General features: G+C 44.8%; 1 protein-coding gene across 1 annotated transcript in view; it reads left to right on the forward strand.

The window, feature by feature from the left end:
* The window catches only part of fbxl17 (F-box and leucine-rich repeat protein 17), a 232157-nt gene extending 213019 nt beyond the window's left edge, over positions 1 to 19138 (forward strand). Inside the window, exons 9-10 of the mRNA XM_018759149.2 lie at positions 6618 to 6760; positions 18923 to 19138. Of these exons, the coding sequence (XP_018614665.1) occupies positions 6618 to 6760; positions 18923 to 19060 (281 nt within the window). The 3' untranslated portion in view covers positions 19061 to 19138. The remainder of the gene's footprint in view (positions 1 to 6617; positions 6761 to 18922) is intronic.
* The last annotated feature ends 993 nt before the right edge of the window (positions 19139 to 20131 follow it).

The raw sequence follows: 20131 nt of genomic DNA on the forward strand, positions 1-20131 counted from the left end.
GAAATAACTGTTGGCTAGGTAACAGCGTAGTGTCATTTTTTGAGCTTCCTTTTTCCATCACTGATTTTAGTTTAGGTCACACACAAAGAAAAAAAAAAAAATCTCGCTGGCACAGCACCTCACATTTCACAGTGAATTGCTAAACTTCGGCTCTAATTGCAGTGATGCGGTTTTATGAGGTAAAGGAAGAGGTCCGCTTCAACATATTTATGTACTTAGTACCTGTGCCTTGACCCCCTAGCGCTGCTAATTGTTTTGAACCCCCCCGCCATGAGTTTAAAAGCTCAGGTTAATGCTCTGCTCACCACACAGTTAGACTAGAGATTTGGGAGAAAAGGGGTTTGCTTGTATTAATGAAACATATTTTATCAGTCATTACTGTGTATCGAGTACCTTAAACTGATACAGACCCAAAACACGGTTAATAGTGACAGCGATTCATGTAACTCACATCTTTAGTGTGTGCTCTTGTGAAAACAACGTCCAGGCTCTAATGCACTCACTCACTGTTGTACTGTTGCACAAGTGCAGTCTGTCAGATGTAACGGGGTTACCTCCGTGAAATGTTTTTCAAACTAATTTGGAGCTCGAGTCCCCTTTCTGCCTTTTTCACATGACGTGACTTGGCTTGGCTTGGTAGAGTTTGACTGCGTCTTGTGGTTTAGGCTTCCAAAGATCCCTTGGCTGTACCTCCAGTTAGGAGATATACCTATTCCCAGTGGCGTTTATATTTATCCTAGGGTGAAGAACAGTTTACGTGTTGAAATGCTGAAATGTGCACCGGGCTACCGTATCTTGTTTGTGAATTCATCCGAAATTGAAGGGCCTTTGAGTCCAAGTCAACATCCTTAAGGGAAGACCTGGCACGCTGGGGTCTGTAACTATGGACAAACTTAACATCATTGGATACTTTGGATAAAGGTGTTGGCTGAATAAATAAAAATAACAACACAAATAGTAAAAATACAGAGTACAAAGAGTTTTAGCACCTTCGATAAAGTAAACTGTACAACGATACTTGAACTGCCTTTGTATAAATAGTTCTTTTCAGGTAATGAGTTTTTGCTTAATTGAAATTATAGTTGTAATTTGTTTCTTTGTTTGCCTTTATCACTGAGTGAGGCAGTATCATTCGTTTATTTAAACACTGCAACATTTTGGTTCTTCACTTATTTTTCTTATTTATCTGTTTTTATTAAAATTTACACCAGAATGCTGTTGTTTGTGCCTTACTGTTGCCTTTTAATTTCTAATGTATTCATGTTTTCTGTTGCTGTTGGAATTGTTTTATGATTGTCATATAAAGTTTAATTATTTCATTTGTTTGTATCAACATTTTTGTACTATATTAAATTGTTTGATTATTTGTAGCTGTGGTTCCAAATTACTCTGTTTTATGTTTGTTGGCAGTTTTATTAACATGTTCCTATACCTTCCCAGAGATCACTGACATTAGTAATGGGCTGTATTGTAGTATAATGAAAAAACACATTTTAGGCGGTATAAGAAAAAATAATCTCTTGTAGCCTACGCTTTGCTTGCCACTGTAGGACCAAATAAAAATAAAAGAAATATTGCTTTCCTATTCATTTTAGATGACAAAACTGTTGTACAAATAAATGAAAAAGTAAGGTAAGCCCATGTGGAAGTTCATTTTTGTGCTCTTATGGTAATGCATTATGTAGCACAATTGTATTGCTTTGAAGATTTTTCCTAATGAGAGAAAGCGAGAGTGAGATCTCTTAGTCAGTTGTTCTACTTTTGTATTTAATGTTAAATTGCTTCTGTACAGAAGAAAATACAAAGGAAGGTCGTCTGAGAACGAAGCACATTATTTTGTGCTCTGTGTTGAGCGGAGGAAGAAGAAGTATGCATAGTAACCAGACATTTGAAATTAGACTGAAAATTAGATTTTCATAGTTTATAGCCTGTTGCCGTGTTTGCTGTCTGGTTTCTCCCTGTTGGGAATTTCATGAATACTCACAAATGAACGGGATAAACGGGCCGAGTGTCTTTGTGCCTGTTTTTATCTGTGCTGTACGCTACGCGTGTTTTATGGAAGGCTGGATTAGATAAGGTGCGCGACATCACCGAGGAATCGGGCCCCGTAGCATCTTTATTTCCATCCCCCCACCCCCTTCCCCGATTTCCTATTGCCTTGGCCTGCCCGCTGCGACTCTTGTAAGCCTACCGTGCTTGTGGCGAACAGACCGGGCCGTTCGCCTGCCATTGTGCTCCGTCGGGCCTCGCCGCAAAGGCGTCCGATCGCATCGGATCTGCTTTTCTCTTTGCTAAGTACCTCGCCCACCTCTCAAAGGTTATCGGCGTGCGCTTTGTCATCAGGAAGCTCGGTGCTTGTGCCCCCCTTCGCGCGCACGTAGAGCGCATCAAAGGAGCACCTTCGCACAGCTCTCCATCTCCGGAGCTGCCGGAGCCCAGGCTGTTCGGCGTCACACGCCGGACCGCCTGGGAGAATGCGTCCTCCCGTCCTCCGCCTGATCCGGGCTCGCGCTCAATGTCGGACGGCTCCATTCCCTCGCCTCACCCCAGCAAGCCTCACCATTAAGGCGTTTGTAATGCATTTCCCCCCTTTTTAATTGGATTTGACTTTAATGTGGTCGTGGGAAACTTTGCCCAGCGTTACCATTTCTGATGGATAGGCCAGATAGCAGAAATGGTCCCTATTTGTGTCAGTTCGGTGACTTCAGGGGAAAATGGGTTCCGACCTGTCGTTAACAGCAAACGTGAAGATATGCCAGAATAACCCGTGCTTTCTCCAGTATGCGTGTCTGTTTTTTTATTTATTTATTTATTTTTTCTGCCTCAAATTTTAAAAGGAATTTTGTCAGTGTTTTCATTCAGTTGTTTTCTTCTTTTCCTTTTGTTTTTACTTTCTTGTTAATCACAGGACCATGAAACGGACACAACAGATGGCGTCAGCTCTCTTTCTGTGTTTCCATTCTGTTTTTCCTCTTTCGACTTTCACCGCACTGTTGATCTTCCCACTTCCTGGTGTGAATCCACAAAGGCTTATTTGACTCATCAAAGGACAAACATTCCCGAATTCTCTAATAACTGCCGTTAATATTCGCTGTACGTGCCGTCGTGCACATTGCTCGACAGCCGAATTAACCCCGAGCTCTTCTGCAGTCCTGTATCGTGAATCCCGCATCCGGCGTCTTACCCGGTGCGCTCGAGCCCATTTTGCGCTCGCTGCCGTCTGCTGACTTGTACCAGCGCTTTTGTCGGCAACATCGAACTGCTTGTAATGTCAGCACGCCCTGAAGTGTTGAGTCCTGCTGAAGGTGCAGGTGTAGACGGTGCTGACTAATGTTGCGCGCGAGTCATTTTGCAAGGAGCTCGCTCTCGGACGTGTGCGACAGGTCCAAGAATATGCTTAATCAAGTAATTTATAGCACTCTAATAATGGCCCATTAGCAATACACGAGTATCTTTTATATGTGTAATTTATGGCGAGCCATACATTAGCGGTTCCTGAACTACACAGATGTGTTTCTGTGTCTCTCGCCATGTCAGGGGTTGTTCCTTCACATTAAGGTTGGTGTTTAAGGGCTATGCGGATAACAGGAGGGACCGAGCGAGCTGTCACCGTCGTGCTCCTTCGGCAGCCGTATTGTGACATTTGGTCGCGGGGAAGTGGTCTCGGAGGCCGTGTTCGTTCATTTCTGTAATCAGGCTTTGGAAAAGCACGGGATGTAGAGTTTTTCCATGGGTGTTTTTTTTTTTGCCGATACTCTAAAATGTTCTTTGAGTCTTACCTCGCACACGAAGGGCATATTGCAGGAAAGGGAGGAAATGGCACCCTGTGACGGACCCCTTCCTACCGGGCGGCCGCCCACTTCTCATACCTGGACCGTCCAAGGGGCGCTTCCTGGCGGAACCGATCTCGTTCGAGGCTCACGCTGACGAGCGGGGGGAGGGAACGGCAGCTGCCGGCCGAGTCCCGGCGTGTCCTGCGCCGTTGCCCATGCGAGCGCCACGAGGCCTGTTGCCGCCAAGCTGCCGAATCCCGCAATCCTACAGCTTGTGACGGCCTAAAGAAACGTTCCATTTTTGTGCCTCGAAAGTTGGAGTCGGGGCAGCTTTGCTATTTCCCCCGTGTAGCCCCCGCCGGACCTCTTCTTTGCCTCGCTGTTTTGCTGCTGAGTGCAGTTCCGAACGAATTGCTTTAGACTCCCCTCCTTGTTTGCTTTCTTATTCCACCTGGCAGCGAGCTGGGGTTTCAGATGCTCCGTTCACTTGAAATGGTTTTCCGCTCAGACGGAGTGATCCGTCGAAGTGCTGCGACACATCTCGAACGTTGCTTTTTGCTTTTTATTTTTTTTTTATTCCGAAACACGTAGACTCTTTCAAATCCGAACGTCTCTTTTATTAAAAAGAATTCGAGGAATTTGCAATTACTGACACTGAACATATTCAAGTCGGTAGGAAAAAAAATCAATAAAATGTGGATTTGCTTTTTGTTGATGCTTTTAGGACATTGACATTATGCTCTCTTACATTTAAATTGAGTTTTCCTTTTACTTAATAAAAGAAGGGCTTATCTGTTTAGGCTCTTTGCACTGTTGCTTTGTGTGCTGACCAGTGTTTGACCTCAAGCGCCATGCCTATGTTATTCATTTAAATGACATGTGACAAGCTTGACTGATGTAAATGAATGCCAGCGGCTTTGCGGTTCAGCCTAAAGCGTTGCGCCGGGACCCTGTGCAGTGCGGAGACCGATTTTAGAGGTACAATTTCCAGTACTAACAACCAATCCATCGCGTGTGGGCGGACCAGTGCATCAGAATGCCTTATATGTCATTGAAATTGGCATAAAATAAAGATCGCATGACCCTTGTTGATGTCCGTTTCCAGTGCTATTCAGTGTTTTTCCGTGATAACCGTAACTGAACGTGAAAGCATGACTACTGGCAAATCAGACATCACCAATGGTCTTCTTTATACTTTTGGGCAGAAAATTGTGGTTTATTTACAGATCTATCCAACAGTCAGTTAAACCTTCATTGACTTTATTCAACGTGTAGCCCATTTTATTTCCCATGCTTCCTCGTGTTGGCTCTGCATCTCCACTGCTCTAATTGGATGGGCGGTTACTGAAAATGGATTGATGTTATACTGCAAACAGGTACAGCGCAGGAGGGAGCGCCGCAGTGGCGGGTGCAGTGGCCTCTGTACAGCTCCACGAGTATGGCAGACCTTCTTATCATTACGTATGGTGGCTCCTTAGAGAGCTGCTGCTGGCAGCGCTGCGTTCACCACGGTTTTTACTCTCACGCAAAAACAAATGGTAACTCCGTCAACCGCTTGCAATGAGGCCTCTACCCATAAATCCAAGGGAGTATGGGTCAAAGGCCCCATTGCTTGTGCTTGACAGAGTTAAAGCTGTGCTGTAACTGATGTTAAAAATGTCTTGGGAAACCATTTTAAAAGCTCTGTTTTTCCTGCCTTTTTATCTCATCACCTACTATTCCTTATAGTTCCTCTGCTTTATTATTAGCAGGGTGAAGACTTTAGGGTGAAGATTGATCTTTATTGATATGTTCAAGTTCATGGAAATTGTACTGCAGAAAAGGTGTTCTCGGAATAAGCTAATCAGCAGTGGTCATGAATTAACTTTTTCACTGCCGGGCAACGGATTTCTGTGTGTGTGTGTGTGTGTGTGTGTGTGTGTCTTTATTGTGCTTGACATGAAGCCCATAAGGGTGCCACTACCCTTTGTTCTAAGGTAATAAAGTTTTACTGTTATGAGTCTTATCTACCTATACTTATCTAAATGATCAACAAATTTACTGATGAATCCTGGACTGCAGTCCCAACAGATAAAAGACTTGGGCATTATCTGTAGTGTGGACACACATGAGGTCAGGAGATCTGCTCAGCGTGTCCGCTCAATCCTTGCCCCCCACACAACAATCGCCGCTATTATTGCTGCAGTAAAACACCTAACCTCAATGTTTCTCATTCTCTACTTTTACACCTGAAGATAAACTAGTGCAGGACGGAGGGAAACAAATGCTTGTATAACCTGTTTGCAGCGATGGCTGGGCGTGACCCAGAACATTAATTACTCTTCCTTGTGCCGTTTAAAGCCAGCGGTCTGGTCTGTTGCTGAAGGCTGTCTGTGACCCCAGGACCTGGTTGTTCTGCAACTCGCCATCCGTACAGCGTGTGCTGCCCTGCTGCCAGGCATAGGTGCAGGTGATGACACGGTGGGGAGCCTGTAGCAGAGAGGGTGGGGCTTGGCCCGGCACGACTAGCACGTGGAGCCTCTGGCACTCCCTGTTCGACTCGACCCTGGCACGCTGGTGACACTTGCCAGCGGTGTAATGGATTGTTTAAACAGCAATCTAAACAAGCAAACGGCCTGGAAAAATGTGTATGACCGCTTGGTGATATGATTGATTGTGCAGTTTGATGAATTGCCCTTTTTTTTCCTTGCTGGGGAGGTAGGGTGAAGTTAGAGGATGAAGATGAAATGCTTCTTGTGGAAGGAATAATGTAATCTGTGTGTTCAGCTGGGGACCAGGCAGCCTGGGTGCACTCGTAGACCCGCGCAGATACTCACCGCCCGCTCTCGCCTCTATCCCACCCAGCTTTGATAGCCATCGGCCAGTACAGCAGCACCATCGAGACGGTGGATGCCGGCTGGTGCAAGGAGATCACAGACCAGGGTGCTACCCAGATCGCCCAGAGCAGCAAATCCCTGCGCTACCTGGGACTCATGAGGTGTGATAAGGTAAGCGTCTTGTTTTTCGCTCCAGCCGAATGCGTCACGCGGGGCTGTTATCAAACCCCCAGTAGTAAGCAGGCATATCAAGACTTCTAATCTGCTAGTTGTTAATTAACTTGGCATTAATTATCTAGTCCATAATTTGCATGACAGGGAATGACATTTTTCTCTCACAGTTTGTGTATCTTAAATATATGAGCCTTATAATTCGTTGAAGAATTAGGACTGCGGATGTCTGTGACAACGATGGTGCCCTACTCAGCCTAGGGCTCTTTGACTCCACATTTAAAAGCAGAAAACACAGGCAAACTCTCAAACATATACTCATTAGAGGCAAATACATGCAGAATATAGATAGACAAAGGAAACGGAGACACACAGTGTAGTGAACAGACCTCAGGGTATCCTTCAAGCTGGCTGCTACATAGCTGGGTCTCACCTGCTGTCTGCAAACACACGCACACACACATCAGCTGAAATACCTTTCCATTTGATGAACTCTGTCAAAAACAAACATTTATTTTTACTAAAAAGAAAACTGAAGCACAGCACAGCCCAGCCCAGCCCAGCAAGATGATGTTTAATAATCAAGTGTCAGGGTTTGGGGGACGTGGGTTTTTCCTTGCTTGTCATGCATGCCTTGCTGTTGTGCCTGCTTCTCCAGCATACAGCAACCCGAAAGCATCTACCTCGTCTTCAGAATATTCATATTTCTTTCTGATGGGGCCTACGGGAAATAATATTCTGTGACTAGGAAAGGATCTCTAAAAGGGATGAATAGCATTCTTTCATGTTTAAACAAAACCGCAATAAAGCGCATTCGTTAGTTATCAAGGAGGTGCTTCACAAAGCAAATTATTGCTCTTTGTGATTGCTTTCGGAGAATGTGAGAGTCTGCGGAAGGCCGAGTGGCTGCGTAACCCCGTAATCACTCCAATGAATCACCAGTCCGCCACCAGTCAAGCACCCATTGTCTTTTTTATATTGCAGAATCAGACCTCAGGTACACATTACAGCAGCATCGCCCACTGCTTTCATTAAGGACTGCAGGAAATTATGCCATAACATCCTTCGACCGCACTGCCCTGCCACATCAATCGCTTTATTCACGTTGGCGCTTTTGAAAATCCTAAGCATAATAGTGCAGTTCGCAAATTGTATGACCTTGTTAGAAGAGAATGAAGGCCAGCTGGACAGAGAGCACCTTACAGGTAGAGACCCAGGGGCGCAGCGTGCGAGATGTATTGAGACTACCTGTAGGTCAGCATCAGAGGTGGCAGGTTAACAGCTTTCACTCCTGTTTGGGAACAAAGGTTGCATTCAGTAACGGTAAAATAACGAACATGTCTTTCCTATTGAAAGAGGTCATCTTAGTTTTCTCGTTACTCATTCACGCAACTGAACATTTTATGGCGACTTGTGCTCAAAGGTGCCACGCTTGGGGTAATAATTTTAGCGTTCCAGTCAAGGTGTGAAACCTGTGGCTCTCTGACCGTTATTCCAGTACACCAGTCCTCGAAACAGCTGCCTGTTCAATAGCGCGAATGTGGCCCTAATTTAAGTCTTGTGGGTCCTAATCAGATCCAGAAATCACCTTTCGCCTAATCACCTTTATGTCAATAATTAGATACACATCCGTGTGTTAGCAGGGTTTTATCGTTTACCCTTTTTCTGCTCTTGCGATTTTTTTACGCCTTTTGCAAAGCGATCCGCAGCATTCACGTAATAGGCAATGCAACATAATGATTCAAATCGCATCGCCTGATGTTTAATTTACAAATCCATAAACAAAATTAGAAGGGTTGGTCTCTTTTTGCAATCCATTTCATCACGCTCCCGTACATACAGTATGTGAGAAGTAGCCTTAAAATGCAATTAAACATTGCCCTCTTCTTATCGAGATTTATTTAGTTAGAACTATAGAAAATATTGATCTAAAATTGAGCCCATTTTACAATTAAGCGAAACCTGAACTGCAACAGTACATTGTAAATGAGCCTTGATAAGCGCATGCTATTCTGTGTCAGTGCATGCAGGAGACAATGGGCATAAACATTTTAATTAACTTAGATGGTAAAGAATGCTTATCTAATGGAGGTAGAATGGGCCTTACAGAATTAGCCTTTGTCATTGATTTTTCTGGTTTTTAAACCAAGGAGACATATTGCACATTTCAAATTATTTTGTCTGTGGCTCCAGCACACCGAGCCTCCCTCCTTAAACGTCCTGGACTCAGGCTTATGGAACTAGGGTTCTAGAGGGAGCTGGTGGCTTGACGAAGCCAGCGACGATTGGGTTTCTTACGATAACCTTGATAGGGATCTCTGAGCCGGCTGTAGCGCGCTCCTCAGAGATGGTGCCAGATGAGCTGCTCCCACAGTTCTGGGATTCACCCTTATTCCCCCCTGCCTCATGTTGAGCAATATTGGGTTAGAAACCTAGAAACGTTGTCTTTCGGCTTTGCTTTCAACTGTGTATCTACTGAAAAACTGAAGTAAGAAGAAAAGTCTATTACAAAAGAATTTTGTTTTACGGAGAGAGAGGCGGAGAACGTGTCTGCACTGTAAATAAGTGTCATTTTTACCGTCTTCATTTGTCGACCAGACGGCATGCAGACATGTTGCAGCAAGCAGCCTCCCATCAGTGTTCCCCAGGCAACAGGTGGAGGTTTAATGGCACCGTTAGACGAGCCCTCGCCTCCCCGCGCGCCTGCAGCTGCACGCTTCCTCCGCCGTGCGCGTCGCGCTCCCGCGTTTCCTCGGACGGGCGGCAGAGTTTGAGAACTTCGGTTTCCTCGTGAAAAGAGGACTGGCCTTCTCTAAAGTTCAAAAGGCTTTTTTCTGTTCAGGGTCAGATCCACTTCCACAGGTATAGGCCCCTACAATGAAATTAGATTTCCAATTACCTTAGTCATAGAAAAGTCGTGGTTGCAGCTGAATTAAAACACTATTTAGATGCTTGTTGCTGGATCCGCTTCTGATGGAGGTGTATTAACGAAGTACTCTTCCTAGGGCCTTCAGCCATGTGCCCTTCATAGTGTTGTTTGTCAGTAATTGAATTGGTTTCCTTGGTACTCACCCCCCCCCCCCCCCACAAGAAAGAAAACGGTGTGACGCCACAAGTTAAAAAAATGTTTGTACTGTTGTTTATTTGCTTTGCAGTTTTAGTGAATAGTGTTCTGTGTTACCTCTTCACTCTTCTGTACACCCGGCAAATCTTGGATTTTCTTCTGAGACAGGAGATGAACCGTATAAGGCTGCGCAGTATATACTGCAGGACATTTAACTTTCAAAACTTTCAAAAGAAGATTAAGCATTTTAAGGTCCTTTGTGTGAATGCCAGTCATTTCTAGTCCTCAGAAAGATATGTTTTTAGTAGGAATGGAAGCGAAGTATGAGTCAAGGGGAATAATTCCTTGTTTATTTTGTGCTGCTTTCACAGTTACTGCAGTCCTGCTACTACTTAATCAGAGACAGATTCAAATGTCAGCGTTTGGGGGGGGGGGGAGCATTTTCTTTTTCTTGAAGTTTCTGACACTTTGAAAATATATGATCAGTCGTTTACCTTGACGCTGCGTGAATAATATCTGCGGCGCGTTACTTTGGCAGGTCTGCTTTTGTGCATTTGTTTAAAAGTGTCATATCGTGGAGAATTTAATGTAACGGCCTTTATGAGCTTCTCATAGTGTCAGGGAACCAAGACCTCTTTAACTTGGTCCGTATGGTCTTCACGAGTGACAGTCTGATGAATTTTTTTTTTCTTCTTCCCAGTTCCAGATTTTTCCTCCAAAGCCGTTGCTCCACAAAGGCCGGTGTGTTGAATCCTCAGCTTAAAAGCATGAGCCTTTTTAAGTTGCAAGTGAACCAAACTGGGGAAAAAATGTAAACCTACAGCTGCTTTACTTGGGTGGATGTAACGGGCACCCCCAGGAATTCAGGGGCCACTACAGAAGTTATGAGAGAAATACAGAAGGCTTGTCCCGCCAGACACTTTCTTTAGGTTTATTTGCGTTTGAGAATGACCTCAGATAACCCCTGGACAGCACTGAAACTGTCATGAATTACAGACGGGGCTAATGGATTGCCTGGCATCGCTAAAAGCCCATAACATTTGACTACAGCCATGTCAGCTTTACCTAATAAAATTAAGTTTGCGACTTGAGCCTCTTGTTACCCGGTGAAGTAATAAGATTCCAATTAATGGAATAAACTCCCCATATAGATCCATGGGTCTCGTGGATTTCTTTTATCTTTAGGTGAAGTAAAACGTTGAGGAGGTCCTTCATTGAATTGCCATAAAAGGTTTCGAGAGGGGGCATCTCCTCTTGTATGCTTCTGCCCGTGTTTGTGTGTGTGTACACATGTATTTGCTTGGCAGTGTCAGTGATGGATGTATGTAGTGAGGGTCACTTTGAATGAAGCATTTCCATTGGAAATCAATAATAGCATGTAAGCAATACATCAGCCTCGACACACACATAGCATTAACAGGCAGCAGAGCGATGCCAGGACAGAAAGTCATTTGCGAGGAACTGGGAGCCATATTTAGGTCCGGAAAGAAGAATGAGCAACGTTCAGGCAAAGGTGCAGAAATGATGGGGGCGACTGGTGCGGCTCTTCCGCCCCTCCTGGCTCCCATCTCTTGCAGCCCTTTGCGCGGGACTTTACGTATAGCCTGTGGGCTCCAGGACCGGGGCAAGTGCCCTCTTACGTGGAATGGAGCGCACGCCGATCCACGAACTGAGCACCCATCTGTCTGTGCCTTGTTTATGAGCGTCTAAAGCGAATAGCTGAAGTCATCTGTTCGGTGCGTCTTGCATCCGAAAGCAGAAAAGGTACAAAGAAAAGATACTTTTCCAGTTCTAAGCTTTTGTTTAAAAAAAAAAAGAAAAAAGGGTCAGGATTCACATTGCTGGCAAGGTATTTCTCTTTTTTAATTTGCGATTTTGAAATGCTGCTCACAAGGGGGGGATGCCTATAAGCACTCCAGAACTGTGAAAAGGGTTCTGTCCGCTGCCTTGTGGGATGCATGCTTGTCATTGGCTGTTTTGGCATGGGAGCGTTGCTTCATTTTCATTGGCGTTTTCCTCTGCGCCAAGGCTTTAACAAAAACAGCCCTCGATGTTTTGTCTACCCGCAAAATGAAAAAACGTAGCTCTACGACCAGCGGACGCACCGCACGGGCACATCTTAGCGGGAGCCCACGGTTCAATTTACTGCTCTTCTGTGTCTCTGCTGCACCCCACTTTGTTATAGCCTTCTCTGCAACACTGGAATACATTTAATTCTGACTTGAGACCTTTCTAATTGGAATGTTTTTCTAAAATCTAAAATGTTTTCACAGCTTACTGTGGCGTACCTGAATTCATTAGGCCTAAAACAAATACCGGTGGGTCCGAACGGGAGGGCAGAACACACTAGATCAGCACGAAATGAGACAGGAAAAATAATGGCAGTGTTTCCCCACAAGGAACCTAATCAAAAGTGTGAGAAACGTTATGATATTAATGGACAAGAGGCTGCAGCCAGCGCACATAAATTTAGCGTCGCTCGGAATATAGATGTCGCCACATGCGCAGCCTGCGCAGGGCTGCCTGGGACCTGCCGCTTGTCGTAAATAAGGCCCATACAGTCCTTGTTAAAACAAAATACATAGTAATCAATTTGACTTTGGTGCTGATGCATTGCCTCTGAAAGCTTTGACAGTAACACAGTGCACCAAATACGCAGTAATTGGACATTCCAATACATGATACCTTGTGTGATATTAAAAAAAACTATTAAATGTAGCATTGGAGATGACATTGTGGAAGTGTAACAAGGAAATGCTGAACTAGTGAAAATAAAGATACGAGCAGAGATTTTATTTTTAAAAAAAAATGATATTTTGTGAAGAATATTCGTATTTTTCTTTTAGCTGATGTTTTTCTCCAAAGCAACTTACAGTGTTGCAATTACACCTGTTTACACAGCTGGGTAATTTTATTACTGGAACAATTTAGGGTAAGTCCCTTGCTCGAGGGTACTACAGCCTGTGGTGGGAATCGAACCCGTGATCTCTAGATCTAGAGGCGGTAGCTCTAACCACCACGCTAGCGGCTGTTTTATTGCCTCTTTGAATTTCCTCTAATTCCATAGTTGGCTTTTCCCATGTTAACTGTTGACTTCAACTCTTTATCTATGTGTATACTGGAGCCGATAAGGTAAAGGACTGATCTGAAGGGTATAACTTCAGCACCTGCTGTCCTCGCTGGTGTCAAATGCTCAAACTTTTGATACATAAGCCTGTTCATCACACTTGACTCCTCAGGATCACATAGTGATTTTGGTTCTGTTAAATAAAATTTTTCCCTCTTCGCGCATGGCGTTGTTTTTGTGTTCTTCCAAAGTCTGAGACGCGTTCCCTTTAGAAAATGTAAAAACCTGCATTTTGCCTTGCGCCTGACCTCAGAGCTCTCGCGGGACCCCGGTCTCGACTCTGAGATAATGACCATGCCTCCGTGTTCGCTCGATGTGCTTTTCATCTTCGGCGCTGTCTCTCTCCTCCGCAAACCGGCCTGAGCCACTGCGCTTCGGCATGGAGGGACTCTTAAGACAGGCAAAGCAGCCATTCTGCACAATGCAATTCCGCATTAATGCTCCTCCGGTGCGCAGAGGTCTCGTATTGATTGGCACTGATAGAGCAGCGTTGGAAACGCTCTTGATCACTCCTCTGACCATTTTTCCCCCTATGGAGAAGAAGCCAAAAATAGACAGAAGCCACTTTAGATTGGGAAAAACACTTCTAATGTTTACCCCCCATGCCAAGAGTGCTGTATGGATATGAGTTTACACAATCAGTCACCCACACAGAGAGAACGATGGCCAGCTGAGGCAAAGTGAGGTTGGCCGAAATTTAAATTCCTCTCCAGTCCATCCAAATGGCGTTCTTCATCTGCAGCTACATTAGGGCCGCGTTAGATTACTCGCGGGCACCTTCTCGCCCGCCTTCTGCAATTCACCCGCTCTCCCACGTACGCAGAGCAGAGGCGGCAGGGGCCTGTGAATGAGAGGAGGCTGCTTCGAGGATTCATTGCGTAAAAATGCATAAAGCGTGCATGGGTGGATTCTAATTCTCTTCTTCGTCACGGAACAAAAAGCTGAAGGTCAGAATCCCTGTGAGCGACCTGCTGTTGTACCTTTTCTGGATGCGCTTTATCTGACTTGTTTCAGCTGATATTGTGTGTAGCAAAGAATTAAATGTGCAAAACTGTAAACGGTAGTGTCATTGTCAGTCACAACAACGTAAAAAAGAAGTGATGTAACCATATATTTTTTTTTAATTTGGCTCCACTGTACTGAATGGGTTGCCCTCCCGGTGGAGATGTCCCCATGCGGACAGACAGCCCCAGACACAAGACGCCCACTGAAACCTGGCACAAAGCATTCCTGTGGCGGCTGGCCGCAGCGGGCCCTTCCAGGCCTCCGTTCAAACGGCCATCACCCGCTCTCCGTGGGAGCGGTCACACGTTGCCATCTCATCTTTGATGCTCGGCACGAAAAAAAAAGAAAGGACAAGTTTCGCTGCGAACCATGAAAACGTAACCACGGCATTTTTCTTATTTGTGGGAGTTCTAATTTTTTGTTATTCTACTACACACTCACAAAGTAAAACCCGTTCTTTTTTGTTTTCTTTTGTTTTTGTTATTTATTGTGTTTCTGATTAGTATGTGGGATGCAAACACAGAAATATGAACAGAGAATAATTGCACACAGGAGCCCAAGTGTTTGTTTTTCCTATTTCAAGTAATGCCGTAGTCTGTGTTCGGCTGGGCGGTTTTTGCAGCTGTGCTGACTTCATGCTCATCTAGTGTATTTATGCTGTACAGTAAACAGCGGTAAACAGGTCTTTTCCCTGTCTTCTCATCATGTTGCCAAACAATCCAATCGGGAGTCGCACCACGCCGTCGGAACGGCACGTCTTGGAGCGCAAAATTGGCAGCGGGCATATGACAAAAATGAAATACGCAGTACAGTCGTTGAGGACCATCTTGTCAATGTAACTGGCAGTGCGTGTCCTGCTTACTGGTATATGCTCTGAGGTCACATAGTTTGAAAGGTTTATTCAAGATGCGTTTAAGTCAAGTAAAGGTCCTACCGCTGTTTACAAAGCCCCGGGTCGGGAACGTGGGGTATGCGTCCGTCGTACAGCGTGCTCACAGCGCTGCTTGTGAGACCCATACTCAGATTTCACTGCTCCAGTTTAAAAGTTTTTATAGGCTTTTTTCGATGTTCTTTATCAAAGTGAAGCTTCAGTCCTCTAATTATACCTCCTGCCAAGTGTTACACTGAGGTGTGAAAATATCTCCTCTCGGCCTTGAGCAGCACTCTTGGCGAACGAACGCTTCTACCGGGATTCCTCCCCAGTTCGGTCCGCCGATGGGTCGTAACCTTTCGCCAACTCCCGGTTTGACCCTGCCTGTCCGTGCTGACGTAGCGCAGACTACACAGCAAAGACCCCGCTCTGCAATTCCCAGCATCAGTCCTGCTTAGGGGCCCTTGCCATAAATCCCAGCAATGGGCCACGCTTGGCATCTTGGTGCCAAAAGCGTCTGGTGCCGTGTGTGTGTCTGGTGCTCTGGTATGGAGGGAGGTGGAGAGGTGCGAGGCAGGGTAGGGTGCTGTGGGAGGTAGCGAGTGTGGGGGGTGGGGTGGGTCTGCTTATCAAACAGAAGGAAATGCTTGTGGTTACTGATGTAGAAATTTTACAACCGCCTTCTGGGCAGGTTTAGGGGCCACAATAAATTTCCAGCGTTTAACTCGGCTTTTTTTTTTTTAGTTAAGCCATTGTGTACTCTAGGATGGCATTAAAAAATTGCAGTCGTCTTTTTCATTTTGAAAAAAATTGCAGCTCACTGATCTGTAAAGTTGTATTAAACTACTGGTAAAAATGAAGTTATGTGTAAAACCATGTTTTCTGAAATGTATTACTGATGCACCTTTTTCAAATGTGCTTTTTCAGGGGGCTCTGTGTGTGTGTAATGTTATGCTTTGGTAATGTATGGTGTGTGTGTGTGTGTGTGTGTGTGTGTGCGCGTGCGCGTGTTGGTCAGTTCAGTGCATGAGTCTCATATTTTGATATTCATGCTCAACATTTTGGTGTCTTTTGTAGCTGTGTACCTTTAGCTCGGCAGTATTTCTAATGTTTATTTCCAGTGAATTATTTATACCTTTTCTTTGCTGCATCTACAACATACTCTATGCTGCTTTATCCGTTTTATAGTAGTAGCTTTTATATCGGGGCCTCCGGGAACTGTCCCAAGGTGAACATTTTGTATCTCCACGGAGTTCGGTGAAGTTTCTGAGCCACGGTCCTCAACGTGAGCCTGCGAATTCCGCGACAAATCACCGGTGCCGCTTTTCATCTCCATGGTAACCATTCACGTTGTTTAAAGGAAAACAAGTAGGAGGGTGGGGAGTCATACAGACAGCATGTGTGAGCATCTCTCGAAGTTGCTGATGTAATCATCCCGTTGTTTGCTTTACCCACACAAACCCTGTAATGGAGGGAAATGGTATTTTCTCAAGGTGTTACAAATCCCCTTCAACCCAGGGCTGGTGTTTTTCTTCTCCCCTCTACCGACAGCACGTCACTTGTCGGGCGGCATTAGGGACTTCTGTGATCTGAAAGAGCCGTGTCTCAAAGATGAAATGGCGTAAACGGTGTACAAGCACTCCCAGACATCCGCAGCAGTTGTTTCGCATTACTGTAATAGATTAGAGATGTCTGCCTTTTGCACATAGAGCCTAGTTTTCAATCGCTGATGCTTCACGCTTGTGGCATCTAAAAAAAACTATGGCTAGCTATGTCTGTCCTTTTCATTATTTTGCTTTTTCTTAGGACGTATAAAGTCATAAATAAAAATCTCAGTTTTGGAATCCTAGATACTTTCCTGAATGGGTCCAGTCATTGGGTTTTGATCACTTAATGTTCCTCCAAAAATAAGACTGTTTTTAAAAAAAAATTGAGATCTCAGACGGTGAAAAACTGCAGACTCTCCAGTCCCTGCAGGGTGTGAATGAAAAGCCTTGTCTACATACGCACATACAGTGATACTGGGTTTCATCTCATCGGTACAAAATGTGACATTGCACACTTACGTATTTGTTTCCACTTAATCCAAATGAAATTCCTTCTCTGAATAAATGTTCATATTGTATATTTTGCTTATCTGGTGTCAAACAGATTAAAAGTGCTGAACTCTAGCTACAGCCGCATGTTGTCGGTTTGGGTCTGCGGAGGGGCCCTGTCGCCGTGCCCTTTAGGAAACCATAACAGCTCGCCCAGTACAGGGTCACAGTGGTCCAGAGCTTATCCTGGAAGCATAGGGTGTGAAGTTGGGTGCACCCTGGACAAGGGCACCAGTCAGAGCAATCTCTCTCGCACGCACGCACGCACGCACATTTTCACACTGTGGGCAATTCGGAGTCACCAATTCACGGCTCATCACACGTCTTTTTACTGTAGGAGGAAATCGGAACGCTCGAAATAAACATACAGGAACACAGGGAGAACGTGCGAACTCCGAACAGACTGGGCTGGATTCGAACCCACATCTGAACACAGCCCAGGAACTGTAAGGCACCAGCTCTTTTAGGATATTACTTAAACTGAACTGCTGAAATAACGTCTCTATCACAATATAATTGTAATTCACTTTATTTTCTATCACTTAAGCAAAACAAATTAAAGCTGCATGAGGAATAAAACATTTTATTTTCTCTAAAATCTGAAAAATTGTTCACAAATTAGATGTGGCACTGCTGTAAGTGTGTTTGGTGGTCTGCGTAGAATTTCCCTGGTTTTTTCTTTCTCAGATAATAATCCCATTCACCCCTTCAAAATTTATTCAACTAAATGAGTTCTTTATATTTTAAACATCCTTGTCAAACATTTTATTGTTGCTTCCACATGCAATTACTGTGTGATTTAAAGCTTTTAATTAGGACCAGCTTTATTGGACATGTTTACTAGCTTCTGAAAGCTACAGCAAATTACTAATGACCAAAATAATGGTCTCTTAGCACAGTTGCATCTTTTTTAAAAATCAGATTTTAAATTGAGAATGATTGTTACGTATGGATTAGGAGCACTAGGTAGCATTAAGTGCAATATAATAAGTCTGTTGGACTTTCTAATTGGATTTACTTTATTTGTTTATTATTAAAGGAGAAAAATGGCTCATCAGTTTTTAAGAGCTCCCAATGCATCTTGATTGAAGAAATTGTGTGAGTGTCACAGAGTGAGTGTGTTCCACTGATGTATGGATGAGTGACCCAGTGTAAGTAGTGTATCTAGCAGTGTAAGTCACCACGGTGAATTAAGGTGTGTGGGCTCATAACACTACGTAGAGTTCGTTGGAAGTCACTTTGGAGAAAAGCGTCTGCTAAATAAATGTAAATGATAGAAATGAAATTGTAGAAATGATGCCTAACGTTTGATTGTGATGTGGTTGCTTTTTTTCCACTCTTGCTTATGACTTGAGTGACACGATGTCCCGGCCTCACTCTCCAAAGTGTTTATTATTGTTGTTCTGCACAGTTCACTTGAGTAGCCGTGAAGGATCCAGCAGTGCCGAGGGACCCGTTTCTCTACTTTAGCTACTGGAAAGCAGTCAGATACCGATTCTGGTTTTGGTACAAAAGAAACGCATGTCCGTCTCACCTTACCTTTTGTTTGGAAACATTTTCCAGGGTGTCGGAGGGAGTATTTAACGTAGAGTAAATATGTCACACAGGTGTCGGCAGTGAGTGTACGCAGCGATCCAGCTCTCTGCAGCGTGAAACCTTGTTTACCCTGCACCATAATTGTTGTGTGAGTCTAAGACATTTCAAACATGTCCTCCTCCAGTGCTCTAATTATCCACGAGAGCATTGGCATTGGTTACCTTGCCACCCAGCTGCCCCGTTAAACTTGCCATTCTGCAGGAACGCTCTATTTACCATGCTGTCCGCCGCTGACAGGCTGCCACCGCCGTGCTCGCTGCATCTCTCCCTGCCGAGAGCAAGGCCTCTTTCGCAGCTCAGCATCCAATTAATGGCACGCAATTAACTTCAGGTTAACACCGCCTCCGTGGAGTCTAATTGGCCTCATGTTGATGCCCTGTGTTGTCTATCTGTGTTTTGACAGGTGAACGAGGAAACTGTGGAGCGCCTGGTCCAGCAGTACCCGCACATTGTCTTCAGCACCGTGATGCAGGACTGCAAGCGAACACTGGAGAGGGCTTATCAGATGGGCTGGAACCCCAACAGTTCCACCCCATCGTAGCCGCTGCTCTCCTCTCCATACACACACACCCTCACACACGCAAACATATTGGCATAGGCGCGCAGACACAACACACACACACACACACACACACACACAGACATTTTAACTGCATACATTACATTAACATTTCTCCTTACACATATCACGAATGGAAACACTATTACTGAGACGTAGGCTCTCGTGCACTCAGGCATAAAAAAGACATGTAGACACGCACATTTACATAAATGCATACGAACACGTACTTGGGCACCCACAGATCTCAACACTTTGCACTCATCATGTCACACAGTTATTGCTGGCGGTCACTTCCAACACATTGTTCTCCGTGGTTCTTCCACGAATATCTCCTTCAGCCCTCGGTCGTTCCGTGTGCTCCTGTTGTTCGGGTTTCCACTTTGGTGGTTTTTTTTTTTTTTTTTTTTTTAATCCAAACGCACACTCACTCATTCACTGTCATTCAGTCACTCATGCTTGCAGCGGGCAGACTGCAGTTGCCTAGCAGCGACGTGGTCCGTCGTTCGGCGGCATCCAACCGGTATCGCATCAGCCGCCGGAGGGACCGCTTCCCCTGATCGGCACCGTCTCTCGTGCACCTCGTGCGCGTGTCCGTCGGGAGCCTGAGAAACTGTCAGCGCAGGCAGCGGCAGCGAACGGGAGACCGCTCTCTAGTATTTCTGTGCGTCAACGCAACGCTTTCCTGAGAAAGCGCCACCATTTCTTGTTCCTGAATTCCGGTCTGGACTTTTCTTCAACTCAAGTAGAATAAAGCCTCGGCAGGTGGCTAAAGTGATGGAGTGAGATCACATACCCTACTAGATTGGGATTTTTTAATGTAAGAAATGTTTCGGTTCTGTATACTACATCCTACGTTTCCTGTGCCGTCAAGGGTTTCCACATCTGATCCACCGCATATTTTTAAATTGCTGTTTTAAACTTGTTAAAAGGAGATGGAAATTAGTACTGTCTCTTTTCTTTTCTTTTTCCCCCTTTCCCCAGTGTTATTCACACTTCTAATATAATTGGATCTTGGCTGTTTAGGTGTAAGATGATATTACAGGGGTTTTC

The sequence above is a fragment of the Scleropages formosus genome, chromosome 17 (assembly GCF_900964775.1).
Source record: "Scleropages formosus chromosome 17, fSclFor1.1, whole genome shotgun sequence".
NCBI classification, from domain to species: domain Eukaryota; kingdom Metazoa; phylum Chordata; class Actinopteri; order Osteoglossiformes; family Osteoglossidae; genus Scleropages; species Scleropages formosus.